The sequence below is a fragment of the Polypterus senegalus genome, chromosome 13, assembly GCF_016835505.1.
Source record: "Polypterus senegalus isolate Bchr_013 chromosome 13, ASM1683550v1, whole genome shotgun sequence".
Lineage (NCBI taxonomy): Eukaryota > Metazoa > Chordata > Cladistia > Polypteriformes > Polypteridae > Polypterus > Polypterus senegalus.
In genome coordinates, this window is record NC_053166.1 from 62,126,952 (window position 1) to 62,154,919 (window position 27,968).

At 36.3% G+C, this 27,968-nt stretch overlaps 1 protein-coding gene across 3 annotated transcripts; it reads right to left on the reverse strand.

Moving 5' to 3' along the window:
* smad5 (SMAD family member 5) lies at nucleotides 1–27,887 on the reverse strand. Of its 3 annotated transcripts, none has more exons than XM_039774100.1 (7): nucleotides 27,710–27,887; nucleotides 17,311–18,238; nucleotides 15,054–15,308; nucleotides 13,852–13,962; nucleotides 6,258–6,479; nucleotides 5,584–5,840; nucleotides 1–439 (listed from the first exon to the last, which is right to left on the reverse strand). In XM_039774100.1, the coding sequence occupies exons 2-7, from the start codon at nucleotides 17,711–17,713 to the stop codon at nucleotides 296–298; spliced, it is 1,392 nt and encodes a 463-aa protein (XP_039630034.1). In that variant the 5' UTR covers nucleotides 17,714–18,238; nucleotides 27,710–27,887; the 3' UTR covers nucleotides 1–295. The 3 variants fall into 3 exon arrangements, with proteins under 3 accessions (XP_039630034.1, XP_039630033.1, XP_039630035.1); XM_039774099.1 differs by having other exon boundaries at nucleotides 27,691–27,887; XM_039774101.1 differs by lacking the exon at nucleotides 27,710–27,887 and adding an exon at nucleotides 20,263–20,345.
* Between the last annotated feature and the right edge of the window lie 81 nt (nucleotides 27,888–27,968).

A 27,968-nucleotide genomic window follows, 5' to 3' on the forward strand; every position in this document is an offset into this window, starting at 1 on the left:
TTAAAAGAGAATAAAAAAGTATTTATTTTTTTAAGCAGAAAAACTGAAAATGTAAACTGAGGGGAAAAATACTAACAAAGATGTAATGACCACAAACTCAATATTAAAATACATTCAATCAGATCTGCTGATGCATATTCTAGACCTGAAATTAACAAGACACAGCTCATCAGTCAGTTAATTTATATTGAGTTGTTAATGACATACAGGATATTAGGAAATTCAGCCTTGCTCACAATTATTACTATATCAAAAAGAAAAATGTTACAGTAAATGCTATATAACATTCCTCTTACTATGATACAGAAGAAATAGGATTACATGGGGAGTCCATTTGTTTTAATACTTTATCCAACCACTGCAGAGGACCATGAAGGTGAACTTCAATCCAGCATGGAGTACTTGTCACATCTTGTCGATGATATTCTGCTCCCCATCCCTCAAAAAAGACAAATAATACAGTAAAATGAGCATTCAAACATATAAAGATCTTACATTTTTTACATGTATTATAAACTGGTTAAGACACACTATGGTTAGATCCAAAGGGCAAAAGTATGAGTGATACACCAATGTGTTATGAAAACCCCAATTTTAATTGCCCTTTAGATGTAAAACTCCATTATTTAAAAGTAATCTGCTCTTTAACAACCTGTACGAGCTATAGTACATTAATTCTTAACTCAACAATCTTGGGGCAGTCTACAGGAAGAAACTGAAGTATAAATAGAATCATCCATTTTGCCTCGTTAGCCTTCATTACAGGGACAACAGAATAGTGACAAAACAGCAGATGGCTCAAAGTGTCACATTTGCAGTAAATGTAACTTATTACTACGTCAAGCAGAAAAGTTCTTCTATCTTGTATCCTGTGAAATGTAAAGTAGAATGAAAATGGAAACCATACATTTTTCATACACTGTTTTTTTTAATTAATAATGCATGGTATAGTTATATTTTTACATTCCTATTATATTGTACAGTAATTCCCAATTTAACTCTTTCAGGGCTGATGTCGACTTTTGTCAAAATTCAGGGGTAGAGGACGGTCATCAGCTGTAATCTGCAACAAAACTCGTCCTTACATTTTAGTTTGACCCTCTTTGCTAGAAGGAGAGTTACATAGCTTTGCTGATTTAACCTCGAATACCTATGCGTGCAAGAGTAGCGAAGAGTAAACAACCTCCAAAATGGCACCGACATCTGGTGAGAGATTGAATCGATTGTGCAAAGCAAAATACTCCATGGACGTTTCAAGTAATTTCATTGAATAGGACTCTGACTTGTCGAACTCCAACCTGGAGATGGATATCAAAAACAACAGTGAGGTACCAGCATCGTCTGATCAGTCCCCAAATGATCGTGGTGCTGAACACTTTCGCGTAGCTGATGCGGCTACAACAGCGTTCCCCTTAGAGGACCACCACTTATGATGACAAGAGGTACAAACCATATTGCATCACACAGTGACCGCCACCACCTCCCACCTGCTGTGCAAAGACAACCAGGCAGCCAGCCCACCGTGCATTCCTGGTGATCATCAAGGTGCCCCTGTGCAGCGACTGCTGCCAGAGACACCAAACATGCGCCAACAGCAGCACGTTTCAACAGATCTTTTATGTTGATTTATGTGTGAAACCATTGCTTTGTGTGCTTTTCAGAAAACTGAGTTTTTTGGAAAAAATATTCAGCCCTCAAAGAGTTAAGTCTCTGTCATCCAAAGATCGAGAAAATTGGCTTTATGGTTAACACTTGGAGTTTCTTTTCTTTCCTAATGTGAAATACAAAGGATGCACCAAATGCTCAGCCAGCACAAATATTCAGCCAAAATTGGTACATTTGATATTCTACCACATCCGCAAAAATGTCAATATTTTAGGCTGAATAGGTGATGCCATTTTTGCTGTTCTCCTGCACAGGTTATGGATGACACTCTCAAACACTGCCTCCATTCTATAGGGAATAAGCAATATGTCACACTGCACTACAGATCGTATTGCCTTGTTTATAACAAGAAATGGCAGCAGCAGTGACACGCTGGTGTAAAATTAGGTGAAAGAACTCTAATACAGGGTGGTCCAGATCTAATTATGCAGATCCAGATTGTCTGGATGATTTATGCAGGGATGAATCCTGTTCGGCGCGAAGATGATTCTTAATGTCTTCAGTTTGCACACTTCTCGGTGGCCCGGGATTTTTCGGGTGATTTTCTATGTAATAAACTTAATAAGTTATAGCGTAATGAAAATTGCATAATTAGATCTGGACCACCCTATACAGTATATAAAACAATTTTTAGTCAGACTGACTCTGAACCTTTGTGCTGCATTATAATTGTACTTGATCCAAGGTATAAAGATCAGTACTTTGATCTGGAGGAAAAGCAGCATTCACGCAGAACAATCCTAGCTGAAAATAATTTAATAGAAATGTTGGCTGGGAGTGTGAAGAGTGTATGAAGAAATATACTTTGAGTTCATTGCTAGTGTTTAGATTGTTATTTTGTGTGAGAAATGTAATGATGTTTATAAAAAACACAAATCTATTCCAAACTGAGGTTCTTTATTGAATGTTAAAACTGTATTGAATAAACCTGAGACTTGTTAAATTCCAGTGAATTGTCTTTGTACACACATACTCCTGGACCCAGCATAAGATCCTTTTACTATTGCTGTGTATACTGTAGGCCTATACAACTTTTTTTTTGTTGAGTACATTATGATTTTTGGAGGCCTGATTAGTATTATTTGGAAAAATTGAATTTAGTAATAAAATGAACTTTTTCAATTTGTATGATTTAATTAAAAAAAGCATAAACCAGAAGTAAAATTAATTTACTTTACTTATTAAACAAAGCCACAAAAATAAATTGACATAAATGAAAAAAGATATTTGGCATGTAGTTTCAGTCAAGTATTTTCATTTCATTTTTTCCATTAAGAGATCACCATTTCCTCATTTTATGTGCACTTTTAATTTAATGTTAGAAGTATTTCTTAAGACAAGTTACATTTGGGCCGAGTACATGTACTTCATTGAGGCATACAGTATAGAGAATTATAATAAAACTGGTAACTTCAAATACAACACTCTATGCTGTAGCTTTAGTGTTTCAAATGGAAACTATATTTCAAAAGACTTTCCTAGAGGCTACTCACAGCTGAATTAACCATAAAGCAGATATATCATGTTGCAACTTTTAGATATTTAACACTAGAATTTACAGAGCCTACGAAAAACTTGTAGATCCATCCCACCTTAAAATTCTTCTCACCTCTCCGTCAGTGTCTTTTGTTCTTTAAATGTGTTGATAAGCAGCAAACAGCCTGCTATCACATCCCCCACCCCGCACAGTTTTCTCAGCTCAAGTCTGTTTACCTGCGTGTCAGTTGCTTAGAGTTGTATAGAGTGAGAAGTCTAGCAAAATGACACCTTTTATAAATACCATATCGTTATTTGGAACCCTTGCATTTCATGTTTGTTCCGTGTCTACAACGATCTAAATGCACAGTAAACACATTGTTAAAACAGAAACGGTTGTCATGTTTTAGTAATAACTGACAAAATGTAGACATGAAGTGTATAATGTGTGAAGCCTGAATTCCAAATATCAAAGAAACACTTTCACAAAAGATACAAGTATAACAGAGCAAATGCGCTTCCCCTTCCCCAACCCCCCCCCAAAAAGACTATAACTGATAAAAAAGAAATCTGGTTAGTGTTGCTTGTTGTCCTGACTTCTTGGGTAGTATAGTGGTTAGAGCTGCTGACTCCAATTCAGAAGGTTCAGGGTTCGTATCTTAACATCTCCCTAAAATAAACGTTTTGAATAGTGACCTATTAATATTATAAAATAAAAGCATATACTTGATTTGCGTCTGTAACAGCCGCTGTAAATGTATAGTACATGTCAAAGTTAGCGTCTTTTTTTTAGTTTTACTTTATTTACTTATCTTCCTAGAGCATAAAGTCACAGGGATGGCAAAAGTACATTCTTGATCCGATGTAGAACCCTCGTCATGTAAGTAAATAACTCAAGGTAAATAACATTAGATCTGGCTTTTATTTAAGTAACATATAAATGTTAATGTTTTGGGCACATTCACCGTCCTTTGTATGAAAGAGCCAGATCTACAGTGTAAAGTCACGAGTGCAGAGCTTGCCATGTACATATACAAAGTACAGCGATGGCAAAAGTGAATTCTTGATCCGATGTAGAATCGTTGTCAAGATCTGAGCTTACCTCTGTTATAGCGCGTATATGTGAAAACAGTAGTGTCAAATGCGGGGTTTGGGATCATGAACGCGGCTGAGAAAATAACAGATTAAAAAAAACAAAGCTAACCTTTACAAGTATCATAAATTACACCGGCTGTTACAGACTGCAATCAAATTTAAGTTTTTATTCTAAAATAGTAAGAATACGAGCAGTTCTCAAAACGAGCTCACCCAGGATCGAACCTGTGAAGCTTTGATTACCAGTCAATGGCTGATACCATTGCGCCACCAAAGCTGTGATAACGTATGCATGTCAATGTCGCAGGTAAATGCGGGTTGTTTTTCTACATTTGTATTTTTGAATAAAAGTGCATTTGTTCTGTTATATTTTTACCTTTTGTAAAAGTGTTTCTTTGATATTTGGAATTCAGGCTTTACACATTATATAGTGTATGCCTACATTTTGTCATTTACTACTAGAATATGAAAAATGTTTGTGTTTTAAAAATGTGTTTACACAGATTACTGTAGAAACGGAACACACATGAAATGCGTGTGTTCCAAATAACAATCTATTATTTCCACTCTAAAACTTCACTTCACTCCCAGATAATCGATCAAGGCATGAGCTGGGAGAAGTCTGTGCAGGGATTGGAATAGCCGGCTGCTTGCAGGTTTTCTTTATTGGCACATTTAGAAGACAAAAGAAGCTGGCGGAGAGGTGTGAACGGATTTAAGAAGCGATTTAAGGTGGGACGGATCTACAAGTTTTTTCGTAGGCTCTGGTAATTCTAGTGTTAACAGCATGAATGTTGTAGAGATCTGGCCCTTCTAGTGCTAAAGGTTCAGGGACATTAGGAATGTTTTTAACTTACGTAGCGTTTTATTAGTTGCAGGGCAATGCTGAATTGTGAAACACCAATTACAATTTAAGTAAAATTGTAAGTGTGCAAAGTCTACTGAATTTACGTCATTTTTGTAGACTCTGGATAATGCAAACTTTCATAAATGTAACTAGGTCTACAAGTCTACAGCTATTAAAGATGCAAACCCATTAAATTGCACCGATAACATTGTCTATGCAAACGACAAAAATTCTAGCCACTTGGGTCAGGTCAAGTAAAGTTTTTCTTTACTTCAGAAACTTAGATTACTTGTGTTTCTCTGCCTATCATTAGACAAAGAGCAGAAAGGAAGGAGTCAAGTCTCAGGTCAGGGAAAGTTTGCAGGAATTCTGTTACAATACATTTGACACTAATCTATACATTTATTTGTATTTGTATTAATTTTTTAGACAAAAAAGCATGGCTTGTTTTTTAACAGAGTATAATCCCTTTTAAATTACATAAAATACAGCATATTTACCTTAACAAAACTCATTCGAATGGTGCACATCTTGGTGAGCTCATAGACTGCTTCAAATCCATGGTTGACAGACTGAGCTAACAGCTGAGCAAACTCCTGATTGTTAAAGATTCTAAGGCTGCAGCCACTTGGAATCTTGCATACTGTAGTTGGGTGAAATCCATGGTGGTAGTTACAGTTTCTGCTTTGAACAAAAATGCTGGCATCGCTTAGGCATTCTGCATAGACTTCGCCCCCCACATAATAAAGATGCACTCCTTGCCAAAAAAAAAAAATCAGTTGCTATTAATTTTAGATGCCTACTTCAATTAAAAAATATTCTGTGTACATCATCAATCAACAACATACAATCAAAACTACAACTGAACATTTTAGCTGGATACTTATAATGGCAAATGACAAAAGTTTTTTTATAGTGTTTGCCAATTACAGCGTAAAAAAACATTAAACCCTGGAAACCATGTTCCTTCCTATTAAACTAAAATTAACAAAAGTTAATCTTGCAAAGCACACTGCAGAGCACAATAAACCATCTACTAAAAAGTATTCCCAAGCACTAAGCATGTCTTATGCACTCAGTTTCTCTAGTCAGGCAGTGAAATCAACATTACAGTCAATGACAAAACTTCTTCAACATTTAAAATCATCCCAACAGTGCAAAAAAGGTTTTATACCTTTACCAATATGGCGACGTGTATTTTCTATGGTGGAGTTACGATTCACATTGGAGAAGAGGCCAAGGCAAAAACGATTCTTATCATTAGAAGGATCAGTGAAGCCATCAACCAGCACACTCATAGAAGAAGCATAGAAAGCCTCCCCTACTCTGTTATTCAATTCATAATAGACAATGGAACACCAGTTTTTTGGCTCTTCATATTCCACGGGCTGCACATCTGAAAGAAAAATTAATTTAACTTTGAATAGAAAAAAAACTTTAAATAATTGTCAGTCTGTTACAATTTACTTCATTGTCTCATTAATTTCTGGTTAGCCTCTGAAATCAGACAGCATAGTTCATCTCAGATTGGCCACTTCAAAAACAATTTATGGGGTCAGTTTATATATAAAGAAGAGGAATAGTGAATTTGAAGGTGTATTTAATTTTTGACTAATAAATTTTCCTTTAATTTCTACCATAAAAGGAAAAGAAAAAAGTATAAGCAATACATTCATATTTACTTTTGCCTAGTTAAATATTTTTTATCTATTGCAATGTTTTTCCTAAAACAAATAAAATAAAGGTGCACTTTGTCAATTTCAAATGTAACCTTTATTGTTGAAATACGATGCCTGGGATTACAGTTACCCTATATTTATTATTTTCAGGCTAAACAAAGTACAAAAAAACTCTGTACAGCACAACATGCTGGATTATGTCACTTCTTATTCTACTTCTGATGACAATACATCTTAATGGAAGCATCACTTGCACAAAGTGTGTCTAGTGGGAAGCTGCCTTTGTGGATAGTGGACTGGCAGGTGTAAAATTAAAATCAATATAAGGCAGAGGTCTACTTCACCTCCAGTCGCCACCCTGAACAACCAAGCAACAGTTCATAACCCTCTAAACCAATGGAGGGTAATGAAATTTTAGCTTATTACACGAAACCCTGATAAATAGAAATCAAGCAATGTTATGCCCCAGCTTTATATTTTGTCAGCAACACTGTATCTTGACTGCCACATCCAATTTTGGTCCTTGTGAAACAAAAAATTATACCACAACTAAAATCGTAGAAACAGGGCAGCACAACGTCAATGCTAAAGAGTAGGAGATGTTTATATGTTGCAGAACTGCAGAAAGCATACTATAAAACTTTAATCCTGATAATACTCTGCAGAGCTACTAAGGGAGCTGGTGGAACTCTTTTCTAATATTACATGCTGTATGGGCCGCCTAACATTATAGATTCAAAATAAGTCATAGCTAAACAGGCACTGATCAATCATCCACTATTACAGTAAATATATGAGCTACTGTATGTACAGCATAGAAATGTCAGCATATTCATATGCAAAAAAAGAAATGTCTCTCTTCTAACAGCAGTAAAAAAAATTATATAATTTTTTTCTTGAACATCCTTTATGTTTGTCTATTCTTTGCAGTGTCTAAGCAACTTTGGTATTGCTGATATCAGCACAATCCTAGCAGCAAGCTATTTTACAAATCCAAATATGTTTACCTGGAAGAACAGCCAGTATTAAGAAGTACTTAAAAAGTATAGCTTTACAGCTTAAAACACTACAAATATTACTTCTCAACTTAGCTATAAATATACATAGTATATAACCATGGTTATGGTTAGATGTTTAGATTCTAAGGGATAGTACATAAAAATAGTTTTGCATCAAGTATCTTTCAATAAAGAGAATTATTCTGATGTTTATATATAAAACAATCATTTCCTTTTGAAGTATTCATCACTGCTAGTTTTGTTATATAGGTGTAGTTATTTATGTAAAGCTGCTTTAGTATTTGGATTAATTTGTAAAATATTTATCTAGTAATAGCTGTTTATGCCTAAAAAGGAACAGTTTTGTTATTATATCTTTAATAGGGAAAAGCACTCTTTCACTTGGCACTTTGAAAAAAAAATTGCTTTGTGAAACAATACAGCCATTTTCACATAAACTGACAGAAAATAAAAAACTGGTGAGGCCACTGGTCTAGTACTGAGTTGATGGAAAATCTCAAGAATCAATACAATGGCACGAGTTAGGCTGTGCACAGCCAGCCCGTCTGTTGATCGCCATGTTGATTGTTACTAGACCATTAATTGCACTGGTTCACTCTTCTCTACTTACTGACTGCATACCATGCAACTTGGTTTCATCTACATAGACTGAGGTGCCTCAATGTATCGAGCACTGCTTACAACACAAAGATGTAATATATTTAAGAAATTGATTATATGTATTTGACATATACTTTTCAAACTCATACTTTTTGCCACCAAGAGTGAATATGAGGAAAATATGGCTAAAAGTGATAAAATTGCTTCTGCAAGAACGTCACATTAGATTAAATCAAACGCATGCAGAACTCAGCTGTATTGCCAGTGTGAAAGGCACTATATAGCGCCTGACCCGACACAGATTGGACACGGGAGGCATGTGTAAAATAAAAGGATTTTTATTATTCTTCAGCTGGAGGGCACGTCTTCCCCGTACTCCCCCCAGCCACAACACAGTCCCAAACACCAGTACAGCACAAGCACAAACACTCTTCTCTTCCCTGGCACCACCACTCCTCCCTCGCAACCTTGTCCGACTCTGGCCGATGAGTGGTGGTTGCTGGCTCCCTTTTATTGGTCACCTGGAAGTGCTCCAGGTGTTTGATCACCAAGATCCGGCGGCACTTCCAGGTGTGATGAAGCTGTTGCCCACACGGGCTCAGAAGTCCCAAACACAGCATCCCCTGGTGGTACCTGCGGGACCCAACAGGGCTTCCCCCAACTCCAATTCCCAGGGAGCCCTGTGGGAAACCGAGGCACTACACCAGCCCAGGTAGGTGGCCACCTAGTGTCCAGGGGGAGGTATTGCACTGTCCAGGGCTGCTTCCGCTGAATAATTACAGTGTGCAGGGGCGTCCCGGCTGGGCATGGACGCCAGGCGCCTGTCACACCAGTTACAAACAGGATATCACTGAACTGGACTCACTTATAAGCAATCTTACAATAAATTTGCCAGCACCAAAAGATTGTCCATCACAGCACCTAGACAATTGTTCAATTTTTAGGCTTGGTGGCCTTTTTCATGATGTTTGCATATTCTCATTTTGACTCTATTTAACTTTTAAAATGATTGTGTTTGTTGCAATGTGGATAGTGGCTAAAAATAGATTTTTTTTTATGTGTGTCTGAAATATTCTACTTTATTGTTACTGAAATCTCTCTTTGATTCTTCCAATGTCTTTCATTACCCTTAGTGGGTAAACTTATCACAATGAATTAATTTTGCTGTAGAAGACCATGGAAAATCAAGCAGACATTTAAGTACAAAACAAACAAGCTTCTCAAAAAGTGTGTAACTGCATGAAAATATAGGAAGAGACACTTTTTCATTGTTATTTTATTGTCTCAGGCTCACAGACTAGAGTCTTTACGGCAATTCTTACTTAATAGCTTTCTAAATTGCCACCATTTCGTTTAATTATATTATAATAACATGCTCAAAGGGTGTGGGATTTGAAGACCTGCAGAGTTAAAATATGTACCAGCCAGTGCTAAAAAGGTTATGTATTAAAGACTTAATATTTTCAATATTTTCATAAGGATTATAGATAATATCTATATATATAATTCACTAAGGGCATGCACGACAGTGAGCTCAAGTAAGACAGAGCCCCGCCCGCGAAATCTAAGACCATGGGATACGCTTGATAGAGCCCCGCCCACCAACTCTAACCCTCCTACCGCATCATGGGATACGCACAACAGAGCCCCGCCCACCAACTCTAACTCCCCTCCCACGTCCACCCTCAAAACCGTTTCCCCCCACACGCAGCCAACACGGCATTTCTCACCAACCATCTGCAGTACGCTTAAATTGCTCAGTCCAATCCTACAGCAGCTGTACGAAAGCTTTTCAAGGAAAACCTTCGGCAGGATTTACGACGATACAATGCCCTGACATGTCACACCAATGTTGCAGTGATTTTCGTCGGAGAAGATGGCGAACCGCCTGTCGAAAGGGACATTTGCATCTGTCCCATAGGCAACTACTGTAGACAGATTTCCACGCTCAATATGAATTGCAATCCTATGGTTTACCCACTTTTATTCCCTTACGGAGACATTGGCTGGCACAAAGATTTACAACATGTTCCAGATAAAAAAACCGCCAAGCGAAGAAGGCTTACTCATGCCAATTCTACGAGTACAGATTAGCAATGAGGAATATATTTAGTATTTTGCACTCCAGCAGCGAACTATTCCAACAGTACGTCATAGATGCGTATGTTAAAACAGAGGGTGAGCGACTCAACTATCTCAGATTAGATCAACAAGATTTGCGCGTGGAACAATACAAAGGACTGTCAGTGCACTGCAAGCAAACGCTGAAAATAAAAACCTACGTTTAGGCAAAATGATCATATTACCATCCACATTTCCAGGAAGTCCAAGATACATGCAACAAAACTATCTGGATGCCATGGCCATAGTACGTAAATTCAGACAGCCTCATTTATTTATCACTTTCACATGTAATCCTGCTTGGCCGGAAATTCTACATGCACTGTCGGATACCCAAAGACCGGAGCGCAGACCTGATATCCGACATGCTGTTTACTCTTCACAATAATTCTAACAACCAGTCTTCAGCCACGGTCAGTTGTTCATGGCTTTTTCTAGGGTTAGATCTTTCGACTCCTTATCTGTCGTCCCCACCAAAACACCTATTCTCACCTGCTTCTTTCAAGAAGTATTTATTTCTTCTTGATTTCTGAATTCCTTTCTCTCCGTTTTCCGTTCCTATTCCTACACCGCCGTATGCTACAGCGGGCTTCGGCTAGTTAGCAGATAAATCTTTGTAAAGATATTCTCTTACTATTCATAGTTGATCCAAAAAGGGAATTACATTACTGGTTAGTTAGTCCAACGTTTGCTGTGGGCTGGCGCCCTGCCCGGGGTTTGTTTCCTGCCTTGAGCCCTGTGTTGGCTGGGACTGGCTCCAGCAGACCCCTGTGACCCCGTATTTAGCAGGGATTAAAGTTCTCCGTCGTTATGACGGATTTCTGTTAATTGTAGCGAGTCATCGACGGATTTCCGTCAATTACACTGTTCCGCCTGTCCTTAATGTTTTAAATTCACTTTTCATAATTTTAATGTTGTATATATAGGCTTACATTTCTCAAATAGTGTAATAAATGTCTTAATTTTAGTTTAAATAGGTCTTAAATTAAGGAAAGACAAAGTATATTCAGCCTGCTGAGGAGGATGTGATCAAAGCCTGGATTGGAGCGAATGCACGTTTCTCTCTCCACTCTAAGCGTTTTGTTATCACTCCGGTATGGATCCACTCCGGGTTTTGGTTTAGCAATGATGGCAAAAAAGTGCTAGCTCGCCATCAATCAGAAGCTAGTGACAATGCTGCCGTTCATGCTCTACAGTACACATGCTCCCTGCCTGGTGCGACAAGTACCACAACGGAGATTCATGCATCTATGGCCGACCGTGTGTGCGATGTAAAAGTGCGCATATGTTCTTTCATAGCAGAGCATGACCTGTCGTTCACAGTCTCACAACCGCTAGTTAATTTAATGCAATCAGTTGTCAAAGACAAGAGTGCACTTTCAAGATTGTCTATGTCTAAAGCACATGCCTCCTACTTGTGCACACATGGCATTGCTGCTTATTGGAAATCCGAATTGTCATCTAAGCTGAAAACGAAGATGATTTCTTTAAATGTAGATGAGGCAACAGATGGAAACATGGACAGGATTCTGAATGTTCTTGTTCGGTACTATGATGAAGATGTGGGAAAAGTGGCAACCCAGCATCTAGCCTCGAGGAAACTGAATATTGCAGATGCCCTAACAATCACAAAAACATTGACAGATATTCTCCAGTCATAATCGATGTTGATTGGTGGAGTAAGATTTTTGCCATGAAGATGCCAGAAGGAAGAATGAGGTTCCCCATCTTAGGGAAGTTGGTAAAGGCTCTTCTGTCATTGTTCACTGGCCCTCTTATCGAAGGATCGTTTAACATGATGGATGATATAATTGAGAAAGACAGGGTTAGGCTGAACTTTAAGACTTATGAAGGCTTAGCCATTCGGAAGTCCCACATGAAGGTAATGGGCAAAACTGCATCTAAAATGCAAATTACCCCTGCATTAGGGAGATTTTGCCTGTCTTCTTATGAGACATACCAAAATCATCTGAAGAAAAAGAAGGTGAACCTTGACAAGCAAAAGGAAAGGAAACTGAGGGAAGCTGTGAAGGTCCTTTCAGCAGTTAGGGTTAGAAAAGTAAAGAAAGGTTCCACCTCTTCTGTTTGTGCTAAAGCCCCCACCTCTTCCACCCTTGGAGTTAAACGAAAAGCTGCCGCTACAGCCTCCACCCCTGCAGTTAAAGGTGCTGCTGCTACAGTCTCCACCTCATCCACTGTTGGAGTTAAAGGTAAAGCTGTTGCTACAGCCTCTTTCTCCTCTACCCCTGGAGGTAAAGGCAAAACTGCTGCTACAGCCTCCACCCCTCCTGGAGCCACTCCTGCACATGTAGCTAGTCAAACACTAAAACGGGTGTCAGGTGTAGCCAAGCTTCAGGAATATGGTTTCACAGCCAAAAAGCAGAAAAAGTGAAAAGCACTCTAGAGACATTTGCACAAGAAAAGCACTTTTTGGAATTTAATGGTGGTGCTGTTACTTTTTTTCCTGTTAATTATTAATAGTTTCACAAAACATTGTTTGGCGTTATAAGATACATAAAACATGCACTGAAAATGCACTTTTTGAAAAAGCACTTTTTGGAATTTAATGGTGATGCTATTACTTTTTTCTGTTAATTAATTAGGGGTTTCACAAAACTTTGTTTGGTGTTATAAGATAAATAAAAACATGCACTGAAAAGATGTGTGGTAGATGGTTGATTATTTGTCAAGGTATATTTTTTTTTCAAAGATTACAAACAGCTTTTAAAATATGCAAACTGGCAATATTAAAGCGGTTTAATCTCCCCTTAAAACGCTATTGGTCTCGACTATTTAAATAAAGTGTTTGTTAAAGGAATATGGCTTGGCCTGAAAAAAGTTCAGTCAGAAGATTTTTTTTCACTTTAATCCCTGAGTTAGGATATAGCGGGTTGGATAACGGATGGATGGATAGTCCAACGTTCCTCTTATGCAATGACAAACACACTATATTCACGGCTTGGCTATTTCATATGTATGAGATGGTTAATTTTGGTAAGTCTTAAAAGAAATATTCCACTTTTTACAATATTAAAATATAATTTTTTTTTTTTTTAAACATGTCTGCTTGATTACAAACAGGTGACTGGTCATTATTTTCCCCTGGCATAGCCTTGCTAGATACTATATTTTTTGTCTATGTGATGTGTATGTGATAACACAAACTAGATGGATGTTACAGAATAAAAAAATTAAAAAAAAGTTGTTAAGACAAGAAAATGCACTTGCAATTTTTTTTGTTTTTTAAATATTTACTTTCATCAATGTTTACCTGAAATATTTATTGACTATTTAAATACATATTTGTCAAGCTTTTTAACTTCAAGTTTTTTATGAATGTATTACTTACCTCCCCAGGAAATGTTGCGGGGAACTGACCCATTGCCAGTATCCATCGGCTGGGAGTTATCCTGCCCTGTCTGATCATCAAGTGGATTACGGACAGGTGGTGGAGTGTCAGCTTCAGGGAATAAAATTATCACATTTTAAAATCAAAACGTCCATATTTGTAAATAGATAATATACCCAAACAGGAATGTAAATTAAGCACAGATGCATGGTGATAGCATAAAAACATCAAATCTAGCAAGAATTCAGTGTACTCTACAGGCAGGAAAAAGTCTATATTCATACAACATTCAGTTCAATTTAAAACTTATTATGGTTATTTGTAAAAGATCAACGTACCAGTAAATTAGGTTTAGTTCTCTACAATAATCATGAAAAACCTTTATATTACATCATAGCTGTGTACTGAAAAAGTTGTATACCTTCTGACTACACCGAAGTAAACAAAGAATAACTGCCAGGTTTTCTCTTCTTCAAGAAAAGAAACTTGGAAAGAGAAATTTACTGCATACATTCTTAAGACCAGCAACAAAATAAAAGCCAAGTTTTGAACTGGAATGACTGAGAAAAATTGTAGTGGACCAATTTGATATCTTGGACCACTTGGCATTATTTAAATACAAAGGATGATTTTTTATGTGGTTTCAGAGGAAATAGAATAAACAAAACTGAACTGCATCAAACACCACAGATAAAATATACTGTACAGTATCTACCTTCTGAATTGCTGTGCTAGTGAAGCATCTGCTTGTATAGCCATATAACTAATAAGATGTAACATTTTGAAAACTTCTATTTGTTTCACAGAATATATAAAATCTTTTTCTATATTTTAAAAGATACTACATTTTTAAATTTCTACTTTATCAGCTATTTTTACATCAATCATCTTAAACTAAACAATGTTTCCATTGGAAATGGATGCCAAGTTACTATGCATCAAACAATTGATTTATCAAGAGATTACAGTCTTACAGGCAAAGGGCTGTGTGCATGGTCAGTTTATAATAAAAACAAAGATACAGTGTAACAGCTACTTAAATTTGGTTTACCCTATCTCTTTCAAAAGAATATATACAGAATGTATAAAAAGTAATTTATTAACCATCCGAGTACCTTCATAAATTTGCAAAATAACCAGCAACACACCAACAAGGTAAAACATTTAGAAACTTTATATGAATGCCACAATTAGTTTTATACCTGGAAACTCAAATGGACTTGATGGCCCTGATGTAGGAGAGCTGGAATATGTGCCACCAGTCACCAAAGAAGTTGAGTAGGGAGAAATGGTTGGGGTTGGAAATGATGAGCCAGACCCCTGCATTTGGAAGGACTCTGGGAATGTTGCATTATGAGGCATTAGTGGTTCATTGTGGCTCATGTTACGAAGACGGACCAGAAGACTGTGCTGTGTATTAAACTCACTGTGCCTAGGCACTAACACTGGAGGCAACACTAGAAGACAAAGACAGTTGTTATAAAAAAGCATAACAAAATATAAATATATTTTTAACTGACCACAACAATTTTGCAGTTGATGACTTAATTGAATTCAAAAAACGAATGTGAACACTGGCATACACTTCAAAAACCTATAGATATACTGACTCACCAAATCATCCATATTTATGGCAGCTGCTTTAACTTTGTTATCAGTGTTTCAAGCATTACCAAGAAAATGTTAAAATAAAAATACATCAAAGTTTGTTTTTGTTCAAAAAGATTTTTTCCTCAACATTTTACCAATACTTCAACCAGTAATTTAATCTGCATATTTATGTTGCTGTACCTTTTTCCATTTCGAAATATCTGAATGGTTTACAATGTTATTAGTTTTCTTCTCCTTTGAAAAAATGTCTATGAAACACTTTTTTGGAACTATGAAACTGTAAGAATTAATACAGCCAAACTACTACCTTCTCTGTGCATTTGATGAGGACATAACTACTGTTTGTTTTGCTCAGGCAAGGACCAGTATCCACAGAAAATTCTTAAACTGTGTATTTGTCAAACATGATATTCTCTTTACTATTCCCAAACCAGTTATGACTGTATGAAAATAAAGCAAGCTTAATTAAAGACAAAAAATTGGATGGTTTGCACTCACTGACATAGCAAACTGGGTTCAAAACCCAATCCCAATAGCTACCAGTCTCGAGTTAACAAGTTTTTCACCTATATGCATGATTTTCTCTAGGTACTGTGGTTTCTCTTCCACATCCTAAAGATGTTTGCTGCTTTAACTGAAGACCAACAATTAAGTCTGACTGGTTCCATGCCTTGCACCTGTTGCTATTTAGACAGCTTCTGGCCCCCACTGGCATTGCACTGAATTAACAGAATCTGAGAATATTACATAGTGAATAAAAATAGATATTCTGTATGCTCTCTTTACATTTGTTATATTTGTTCATATTCAGTGTTTTAAAACCAACAGTAAATTATTAATAAACATATTTCTTATTAGAGAAGGGACTGTGATGAGAATACAGCTCATATTATAGAAATGCACAGATAACACATTCAATTCATTTACATCTTGTCTTGCATACTGTGAGTATTGGTATCTCATATTAGGAATTGAGCACATCTTTATTAACCAAGAAATGCTATCCATATTACTTTGGGGTCATATTTTCACCACAAGCAATTGGGAAATTTGTCTTCTAGTGACATCAGTGACCACTTCATGTGCACCTTTACTGTTCTAATATTTGTTTCCTAAGAATATCATCTGCACTTATGAGTAAACAAATAACTGTTTTAAGAATTAATCTTAATCTAACCATAATTTGGAATAATTTAAAGCAATTTTAAAACCTCACTCTTTGATCAATACAATTTTCATTTACACATAATATAAAATCACAAATCTATCAATCACATAAAAGTTGATTAAAATGAAATAGGTAATAAAAAAATATTATATATATATATCGCTGTTTGTAACTCAAGAAAAGATTCATACATTATGAAATTTTCTTAACTAACAAGAGTGGCCAAAATGACAAAGTGTATTAAATTATTCAGTTTCTAAAATGCAAATTTAAACATCCTTGTGATAGACAAGTGCCCTGTCTAAAGCTGTTTCCAGTTTTGATCTAAATGCTGCTAGAACATGCCGAGCGAGGTTCACCAGGTCCCTTAACTGGATAAGTGGGTTAGAAAAGAAAGAAACAAATGGGCAGAAATGTATATTATGTACATGTAAAATCTTTGCAGTAAGGACAATTTCGTAAGTTGCAAATTTGGCTGAAACAGCAGAGATTAATTTTGTTTACATAGTCCTACTCAACAAACTTAATACTATTTATATATCAATATAATCACTAGCAATCGTTCCATTACTTTCTTAAAAACAATAGAAATGTATTCACAATTTTTTTTTTATACAAAAAAAAAAAAAAAAACTGAAAAAAGTGAATTACACTACTCATAGCACAAAAATATACAATACCTGGACTCTCCACTCTTTTGTAGTGGTAAGGATTGATGCATACTTCTGTTTGCCTGGAACCAAAAGGATATTTGCATATCTCCAATGGTTTTAGCTCATGTTGGCTTTGGAGGTCAGGCCATCTCCAAACACGGCAATAGATAACATGTGGGAGACCCTTACGGTGAGAGACCTGAAGACGTCCATCTAAAGAGCGAGGTATTGTAACACATTTTGAGGGCTGTCCAGGACTACTCAGTGCTCTCTCCAAATCTTCCATTGCACCTTGCTTCTTTTTCAGTTTCTTCACTAGGGCCTCCACGGCACGCTCAGCCCACATCTCTTCCTCATCCCCTTGCTTCCACCCCAAAAGCCGTTTAACGGCCGGACTTGTAAATGAAAAAAGGCTGGACATTGAAGTCATTGTGTAATTTGTACAGACAATAGCCAAATATGCTATAATAAACTGGCTTTATATAATAAAATGGATTTATAAAATATTATATTTGGAAAGGTCCATAATCCAGTCAAGCAAGATTAACTATTCAAAAATGTTAATTATCTAAAAATAAAGTTAAGTGCTATTAGGTGTTTCAGAAAAAAAGTCTGAGAGTAGTCAATATTGCAGTGTCCAAAAGTATAAAGTAAACGAACATCTGATGTCACAAAGTTTGCATTCTATGTATGTATGTATGTAATTATGCCGTCAAGAACTGACTATGCAAAATAACCATGCTTTGCAACATAGTAAAGAAAAGTTTCCAAAGCATATCCTATTGCAATAAGTCTTTCAGGACACCCACCAGACCTAAAAGTTCTGAAAAATGATTGAATTCCTAATATATGCTGCTTAAATATCCACTACTGGCATTACGTATTTGTTTTCATTGCAGACATGACTTCTTCTTCTTTTGTGCAGCTTATAACTGTGCATTAATAACAAACAAATCTGTAAAGAAATAAAGAAAAGTATACTTTTATAAGTTATCAAGTTTTATTAATTTTTAATTGTACTTATTTACCTTAACAACAACTAAAGAAACTTTGCAATCTTAGTCTAACACATAAAATGCTTCATGTTCAAATGAGTCATCAGATAGGTTCTGCCAAACAAAAGGCAAGTCATTAGCTGACTGGAGACAGTTGACTGTACCCAGAACATGCCCAATGCTAGCTTACTTAACTGATATTTTATCTGGGAAGAATTATCTGAGAGGGTCCTTGTTGCTCCTATCGCTTTATTAACTTAAAAAAAATATCTTGAAACTTTTCAGATGGTACATACTGTAGCTAACACAAGATCTGAACATTAGAATCCTGAATCAAGTGGAAGAAAAATACAACAATCCATTCATGATGTGATGGAAACTACAAGATTTCTTGAAGCTAGCCTGAACAAAGTTTTTTCTTGCTGATGTATTGTCAGATGTCAAACAAAAACTGGAGCTGGAGGTGGCAACTGTCCAAAATCAGATCTTTCATAGTGAGAGTTCTTCTAAAGAGTTTATGCAAGAAGAACAGCATTTCTCAGAAAATGAAATGCTGGGTAGTCTTCTTGAATGAGGTAAAACACAGGTTATCTCAATGCAACCACATGGCACTGAAGACATAGAGTTTCTGCAAAAGTCAAGTTATCTATAAAGAAATGATTGATGGGAAGGGCATATCCATGTATGGTGATGCTGCTACAAATCACACTACCCACTTATGCCCAATGTTATGCAAAAATACTATGCAAAACGAGTACCACTAGGAGCATATTTAAAAATGTATTAACTTACGGCTTCTTAGCAAATAATATGTATGCTAACAGAAGAAAATTATCATTATTGCTGTAACAATGTCTAAAAATGTTAAAACTGTTTATTATTAATCTGTATAGTTGTTTTGATTTTAAGGTAGGTCACTTTATTAAACTTTAAACAGTGCATCATTCCACATCATTAGCACTAAATAAATATAAACAGCATACCACCAATTGATTTTAATTTGGCTTACTGTGACTGCATGATAGTTAAAAAATAAAATCTCTCATTGTAATTAAAGACTTGCCTAATAATTTGTGAAAAATCACAGAATTAGTTTGGTTGCAGTGGTTAGCATTGCTTTTTCATAGATTCAGCATTTTTGCTTTAGATCTGGTGAATTGTGGCACTATTGTAGAACCTTCATTATCTTCAATAGGCAATGAAAAATAAAACTGAAAAGGCTAAATTATAAGGCAAAATCCAATTGATATATACTTTCGCTCCAAGATACTGTTAAATTAACATGATAATCCTTTTTTTAATACACATGGCAGAGTGCCAAAATGTTTAGCACTACTGCCTCAGATCTTCAGTAAACTGCCTGTCTGGAATTTGCACATTTTGCCTTTGTTTTCTTGGGGTTCCTCTTGTAACTCCTTCCTTCCACATTTTAAAATTAGCTGAACTACCAAGAGTTTCATGTGTTTTATTATAATTTTGAACTGGACTGAAAAGGACTGAAACAGTCCTTATATAAAATGTGTCCATTCCTCCAATTTCTGAGCCTGCCTATCACAGAAGATAATATACGATTGCAAATAGGTCCACATTCACTTATACTGGGCCAATTTTAATTTAAAAACACGAATAATCCACACATCTTTAGGATGTGGGATGACTCCAGAGTACTTGAAGAAAACCCATAGAGACAGGAGAAGTATGTACAAGCTTTAGAAAGACAAAGACCAGGATGGGATATGAAGCTAGGTCACAGAGTTCTGAGACAGAAAGACTGATCACTGTGCCATAACTAATCAAAACTGACAAATATTTATCTTACTAGCAATTTAACATCCTCTATTAAAAATAAAATAATGTAATTTAACATTTCAGGAAACTAAAATTTTGTTAATATAATAATTAACAAAAACTGCATTTTTTTTGGTCATTTTGATTATGGAATATTTTAAAAAGATCATGAATTCATTAATTCACATAAACTTACACATTGAAAGGAAAATAAAAATTTGACCTCTCTTGCATTTCACACGACTCAAAGAAACTGCACAGATCTTTGGTTTTCCAGCACTATATCTGCAAATAACACCAAGCAGTAAGTCAACAAGCCAGCCTGGAATCTACGTGTAAAAATTCGAAGTTTGTCAGATCATAAACTTTCTATGGCCTACAGAGATTTATGGTATACTTTGTTGAAAGTATACAGCACTGGATGAAGACTTTACAACTCTATGACATAAGCAAAACTCAGATGTATTTAAACAAAACAAAACAAAAAAAAAAAAAACACATGAAATTAAGACTTCTGAAAGGACACAATAGCTCACACTATACAATTAATGGAGTAATGTGGTCACCATAGTGACAATACTGAATTACAGACAAAATGCCAGGCACAGCAATGGAAAATCATAAATCTTACTTTATGACAATTACGCAGTTACAGTAAATAATGAAATACATTTTAAGTGATGGATTTCTATTTGCTCAGGAAAAATGTTGTATTACTACTTCAAAACTTATAAAATGACCTTTAACAAACAACATGCACATAGCTTATTTTCAAAGAATAAATCAGTTTGTACATAATTATGGGGATATGAAAATGCAATGCTGAAATTTAAATAACTGTAAATGCAAAATGAAACACTTGTAACTGTATTTCTCACTTCCAAGTAAAACTTTACCATTAGTAAAGTTCTCCAGGTTACACAATGAAATAACCATTCAAGTATGGGACTATCTTCATTTTTCATTAATGATGACTACACTAATCCGACATTGTAGGAAGGGAAATTAGGTTCAATATTCATGACTCATGTCATGCAAAAGAAAAATCACAACAACAATAAAACAACAACAAAATTGGAAAAAAAAACATAAAATACACAAACCCGTAACAGCTATAAAAACATGTAAGCATGTTATACAAGAGCCAAACATTCATGAAAGACTACTTCTGATGTAAAGCAGTAGTAAAAATATCCCCAAAATAATATTAGGAGACAACTGATACCTTTAAGCAAGTTTGACAAATACAGTATCTGTATAGGTTTCAATCACGCAAATACAAAACCAAGTTTGGTCTTTTTAATGTCAAAAATCATATTTTTACAATAGTGATGTGCTATCACTTACCCTAGAGAGCTGCTTTGTTGTCTGAAACTACAATAAATAATATCACAAAATGCCACTTCCACCCGAGGATGTAGCCAATGGAACACCAGTCCAAATATTTTAAACATTAGCTTTAAAGCAATTACATAGCTACTGACAATCATGTTCTTTGGTTAAGGAACCATGAAGCACAAAGGGAGAAAAGTGATGAGGAATCCTGGACTTCTTTCAGGAAAGACAGGCCTTTTATGTGAAAATCCTAAATACCTACACTAAACTTTCAGATCTTTTGAATAGTGGCTTGCACAATGTTGCCATTAGCTTTAAATAGTTTGAACTTTAAAAATTTCATAATAATCTATCCAATCATTAAGAGTTACAGTGCCCACAAAGGTTTTACCACAGATATATGCCATCTTTCCAAAAATGCTCAAAGAATTCAAAAGACAACAGAGGTTTTTTTCCTTTCCAATCGAAGTCGAGTATCTTCATGAAAATGACCCTTCTTTAATATGAAGAAACTAGTAAATGCTTATCCCATCTAAACAAATTAGTGAAAATATTCTACCTTAAAGCAGACATGCTCATTAGATTTTTCTTAAGTTTATTTCACATTTGGACTAGTGTCCCATTGGCTTCAACTCCCAGCCTCTCAGAGAGAGAAGCTTTATTTTAAAGTTTTATTTTATTTTTATAAACTCAATTTCAAGAAAAAAAGGGAATGTCGGGGCAAATAATAGCAGGACATTATAATAAAAGATTAAGCTTAACTTAAAAGGAGCCAAACTTTTCCTTCAAAGTACATAAGATAGATATGATTTGAAAAATTGTTAATTAAAAACAAACATACATTTAAAGTAAACATTTGTCCACATTTTTACACATTATATCCACTAGATAATAGAAGCGAAGGTCTGTGATACAGTTTACATTCCTATCAGGAATCATCATCAGAGGAACAAGACCAGACTTACAGGAATCCAAGGCAATATATAGCAAATAAGGAGATGAGAGTAGGTGGATGTGGGTTTTGATGAGGTGGGGTTCAGAGGGTGTTGGTTATAAAGTCTTGTTTATTATTTGCATGTTCTTTTTTTCAAGCCTGCATATGCTGGGTTCATGTCCAAATGTCTTCTAATGGTGTTTTCATTAGGTAGCCACGTTTCAGCCAGTTCTCTGGAACTTTTAGTGTTAGCCTTGAATTTTACTTGCACCGAGTCTGATTTAAATGTGTCTGGTGGAACTTGTATGTGTGTAAATCAGAGACTGTGGGTCCTCCTTCTTGTCTGCACTGCGATGTTCCTGTATATGTGTGGCAAGTGTCTATCCCACGTATACATCTGGACATGAATCGCATGGTATGCTGTAAACTGCATTCTGTATATCTGCTGCCGATTTCCTGCTCTTAACATTGTAAAGGACTGTGAGCAGAGTGTTTGTAGGCTTGGAAGCTACCTTGATTCCTGAGCTGGACAGGCTACGTGTAGTACCTTATGATACCCTGTGATGATAAGTAAGTGTTTGCCAGTATGAGATCACAGAGGATGAGATTGTGTGAGATTTTATATTGTGTCACTGTACACCATGATTCTAATTCATCTGCCCATAGAAATTCTACAAACAAAGCTAAATAATGACCCACCATAAAACAAAATTTATTATTATGTTCAGTATGGTTTCTCAACAGAAATACATTTACCATAACCAAATAAGGTTGTCAAAAGTATTGAAATACTGATATTGATTGTAACATTTTAAAATTATTTCAATACTCATTTTTCATGTTATTGATTCTATAGCCTACAGTACATTATGAATGCACTTCCAATTCACCATGGCTTGACCTGCAGTATTATTTCCATCCACTCACAAGTGTTAATAAAGTGGCAGTTTTAACAGCACTGTAGTCTTTAAAAGCATGCTTAAATGACAAAGAGGGCAGCTGAAGTGGCACCTGGAAATACTTTAGCTTTGTAGCAAATAGGGACAGAAAACCATAAGATACGGGGAAAACCTATATGCAAGATCAACAAAAAAATTTAAACAAAACAAAAAAAAATTTGATAGGAAGTTAGATGTCAAAGCGGAGAATGACACCACATCAAAGTTGACCACATTCCAGTAATCAGAAAACCAATTTGGGTGCCTCCAGAAAAACCTTTGTTGGGTTTACTCTTATGGACTACAGACAACTCAACTACTGAACAACACATTGCATAGTATTTTGTACATCCAAACACCATTGCAACATGTCCTCAGATAGAAGTTGAACAGTACTGTATTTACGACTGAGTTAATGATACACAAATAGATTATGGTAATAAACAGTATAATGCTACAGCTGTCACTTGCTGTTGATGTGAAGTGCAGCCCTGATGGATTCTGAGGTCAGGGTTGGCGAGGCTCTCCTGCATTTCTGAGTAGGAAATCCAAATTGTGGTATTATTCCAATTGAAACTTCCCACTGGGAACTTGTAAATTCAAATTTTCCAGTTCAAATGGAAAGCAGAATTGGTTTGTCAGGGTTCATTTTCAGCCCAACAAAGGTACGCAGTGGCCTCATGTAAGAGCATGTGGACATATTAGTGATTCTTGCAAAAAATCTAGAAGTTACAAGACACTGTTCACATTTTTGAAAAAACAGTATCAAGTGTGTTAAGGGTCTGTTTATGTGTTACTTTTCTAAACAACTGTTTGAATGTTTAATATGTTTATGTGCAGTATATTGTTGACAAAATGAATTAACATTTAATGATATTCATAATATTTTACTGTACCATCTTAGTAACAGTATTTGTTTACATTAAAGTATTGTTAAGTATTGTTTACAGAACTTTACTCTTACCTTTTACAAAGGAACGCAGCAATTGAAGTATTTGCATATAATGACTAAAATTTTAGTTTTAATCAATGTTAAGATTTTAATGCTGTTGGAGGTGACTGGGGTGGCGACCCAGCCGGGACGCCCAGGAAGACCAGAAAAGGGCTTATGTCCTCCCCAGACCACGTGGGGGCGACCACCCTGGACCCCGACACTTCCAAGCAGGGACACCGAGTATGCATGCAGGCACTTCCGCCACACTGGGGAGTGCCAGTGGAAGATTGCCGGGAAGCACCTGGAGCACATCCGGGTGCATATAAAAGGGGCCGCCTCCCTCCATACGATGCCTGGAGTCGGGAGGAGAAGGAGACAAGGTCTGGGAGGAGACAAGGAGGCGGCCAAGGAAGACATATGATGAGTTTTTTTTGCATATAAAAGTCATGGTAAAATAGTACACTATTTTTAGTATGGAAATGTGATAAATTTTCCTTTTATGTTAAAGGTTTTTTTAAACACACTGTTCAGTTCCTACTAATTTTCAATGAATGCAGATTACCAAAGAATTTTTAACTTTTATGTTTATCAGATTTGTATTTCTTTTTGGCACACAGTCATGTTTGCTTGCACAGACCACTTTTGTATCTCTTCTATATTTAAGTAATGTGTGCATAATACTCACACGTGAGCAACTACACTCAAATAATCCCAACCCCAAGTAAATGCTAAGCAAATATCAAAAGCTCCATAAATCTCAAGAAAGAAAAGCATAACTCACAAATCATTCACATATAGTTTGGATTCAGCCTGTGTCACTAAAAATGAAGCAGCAATAAAACTTTAGTGGACAACATGAACTAACAAACAACTTAAAGGAATGCTTTACCCCAAAAAAATATTTTTATTTGCTACTTACCTTGTGTTGCTTGTAGTGATGGCCGAGAAAAAGAGAGATCACAATGTTTACAATATAACAGGCTTCAATCAGCTACTAATACTGACCAACAGCAAACAATATTAATAAGTTTCTTATTTCATATAATCCACATTGGTTATCCAGTCATTATCCAGAATCTCTAAAATGCATTTATTTTTTACTAAAACATTGTTAAATAAAACCTATGGAAAATCAACGTAGTGCAAAAATATTAAGTGTTTTCAAATGGGATTAAGATTATGAACTAAATATGGGACTATTGACCAAATCATGGGGGCTGGTGTTTGATATCCATTGTACCATTGACTCCGTGATCCCTCTTCTCCATGAAAAAATGAGATTACATTTTTTCTTGACCTTCACTACAAACAACACTGCAATTAATAGATTACATTTTTTTCTAAGTGAAGTATTCTTTCAAGAAAAAGCTTATAATAAATGCAATTTGAAATACTAGATACATCATGCCAAGTCAACTACAGTATAGGATCCTTTTTTTGGAAGTTGAAAAGAGATGTTCTGATTATTTCTGTATAAAAACTCCATCAACTGCACAAACCCAGTATATGCTTTCCCATAGCATTCCAGCAATTTGGACAAGGCAAGATCCAAATGTAAAATCTTTCTACTTATAAGCAAACATATTTTCACAAACACACCATCAACCATTCAAATTAAAAATGACCAGGCCTGAATGTGTACATCTAACTTAAAAGGAGGTTTGTCACCGCTAAGGAATTCTGAAATCCACAAAAAGCACTTATTGATCAACTCAATCGGAGAATTTAGTTTAGGGATGGCTTATATCATCAGAGGCAGGATTCAGTGTCTCACCCATGTCAAGGTTGGCCCTCTTTTATATTGTCTCAATCTGTGCAAATATACTGATTTACAGTATCATGGCTATTTATTGTGCTATCATGCTGCCCAAAAAACTGGTTAAACTCCTGACTCAGTCAAGACCAATATGAAATTTAAACGTTCCACATGGATTTTTTTTCAGGTACTCCAATTTTCCACTTTCATCTGAAAAATGTGTAATTTTGGTTTATTGTTGAAGTTAAACTGGCCCCAATTCAGCAAGTGTTGGCACATACACAGCCCCATGACCATGAATTTGTTCAAGGGCATAAAAAAAGTAAATGGATGTTTTTGTTACTAAAAGTTTAGAAGTTAACATTTCATTCTTTTAAATGTTTCTGTGTATGTCTGGTTGTAGTTACTTGAGGTTTGGTTATTTGTTCACCACTGAGCCATGTTAGCATGTCAAGTCCATCCGTTTATCCTTATGCAGTTCTGGCTCATGGAAGCAAGGTGGCAAACAACCCTGACGTGGGCATCACTCATGCAGGGCCACTTGGGAATCCTTGTTGCAAGGCAGGAGCATGACCCACTGTGCCACCCTGCCCAGGGTAATATAATGGAAAATCAAAGTAGTAGGCATGGGAAAACCAATATCAACAGAAAAATGCATACATTTATGGAATAAGACTTCAAATGATGACAATAACCAAATTAACTACTTTGATTTAACAAAAACAAAAGTACGGTTATGTATGCATTTACTTGTCACATGTATTTGTTTCGCTTTCAAATTAAATGAACATCTGACAAGGACTTGTTTCCTTGTTGTTTCATGGAATGCGGCGTCGGGGCACCTTCGCTACAAATAACAGCTTTTGAATGAACTTACATAAAAGCCACTGCCACAATAGAAGATGCACAGTTGAAAACCCGCTTATAACTGATACTGTAATGCCCTTGAACGGCAGGGCGACAGACATTACAATGATTACCCACGCCTAGATTCAGCACTCAGCAAGCACTATATTATTCCCACTTTGAGTGCTGAACAAGCAGACAAAAAAGTTAGCAAAATATTACGAGTAAGTGAGCTACAGAGTACGATCGTAAATCGAAAAGTATAACATTGCTAAAACACGATGGGGAGCGAAAAAAAGAAAGAAAGAAAAGCGCACGCTACAAGTCATCTCCAGATGCATTCAAGCCAAATGATGTCAATGTGTCTATGCTAATTCCCAGAAGAAAACTAATTAAATCCCGAACTGGAGAAATCAACTTTGAAGGACCATTTTTTTTACCAAACACAACAAAAATCCCATGCAAACTGTCTTGTTTTGGAAGGGACGCTCTTCTGGAGCCTCCCCCGACCCCCTCCTCCTCCTTCCCCTCCATCATCATCACCAGAGCGCAGCGGCGGCGAAAACTCGTAAACATCCACTACCGAACAATTCCAGACAGGCCGGCTCACTGGGAAAAGAAGTCTACTTGTGCCAAAAACTTCAAGAAATGGTTGGGCTGACCCCCGTTCCACTTTAAACTTAGTTAAGATTTGCCAGACGTAATTCCCAAAACCGCCGCCATATCTTTACATCACAACCAACCCCCCCGCCTCCGCTGGTGTCTGTTTAAAAAAAAAGTTTTGTCTCACCACACCCTAAGCATGGATTATTTTCTCTTTAGTGTAAACCAATAGCCCAAACTACACCGGAACTGTGTTTGCCTTGGACAAAAGCACTCACGTTGGTCTCGGCGTCGTACCTCTGAAGATGCGGTAACAACTTCCTTAATTTCGGTCCCACTCGCGTCGAGCAATCGCTCTCCGGCGTCGGGAAGGCTGGAGGCGAAGCACCGCGGCTTGTATCCCTCCGCTAGCCTCTTGCTGACACTTCCCAACTGCCCAACCCTCCCTCTGTGTCGCGCGCACGGTCAACACAATAGCAAGCGTGAAAGAGGAATCTCGTTTAAAGAAGCCGTGCTTGCCCATGTAGTTCATCCTTTAAAACTTAAAACGGTAGAC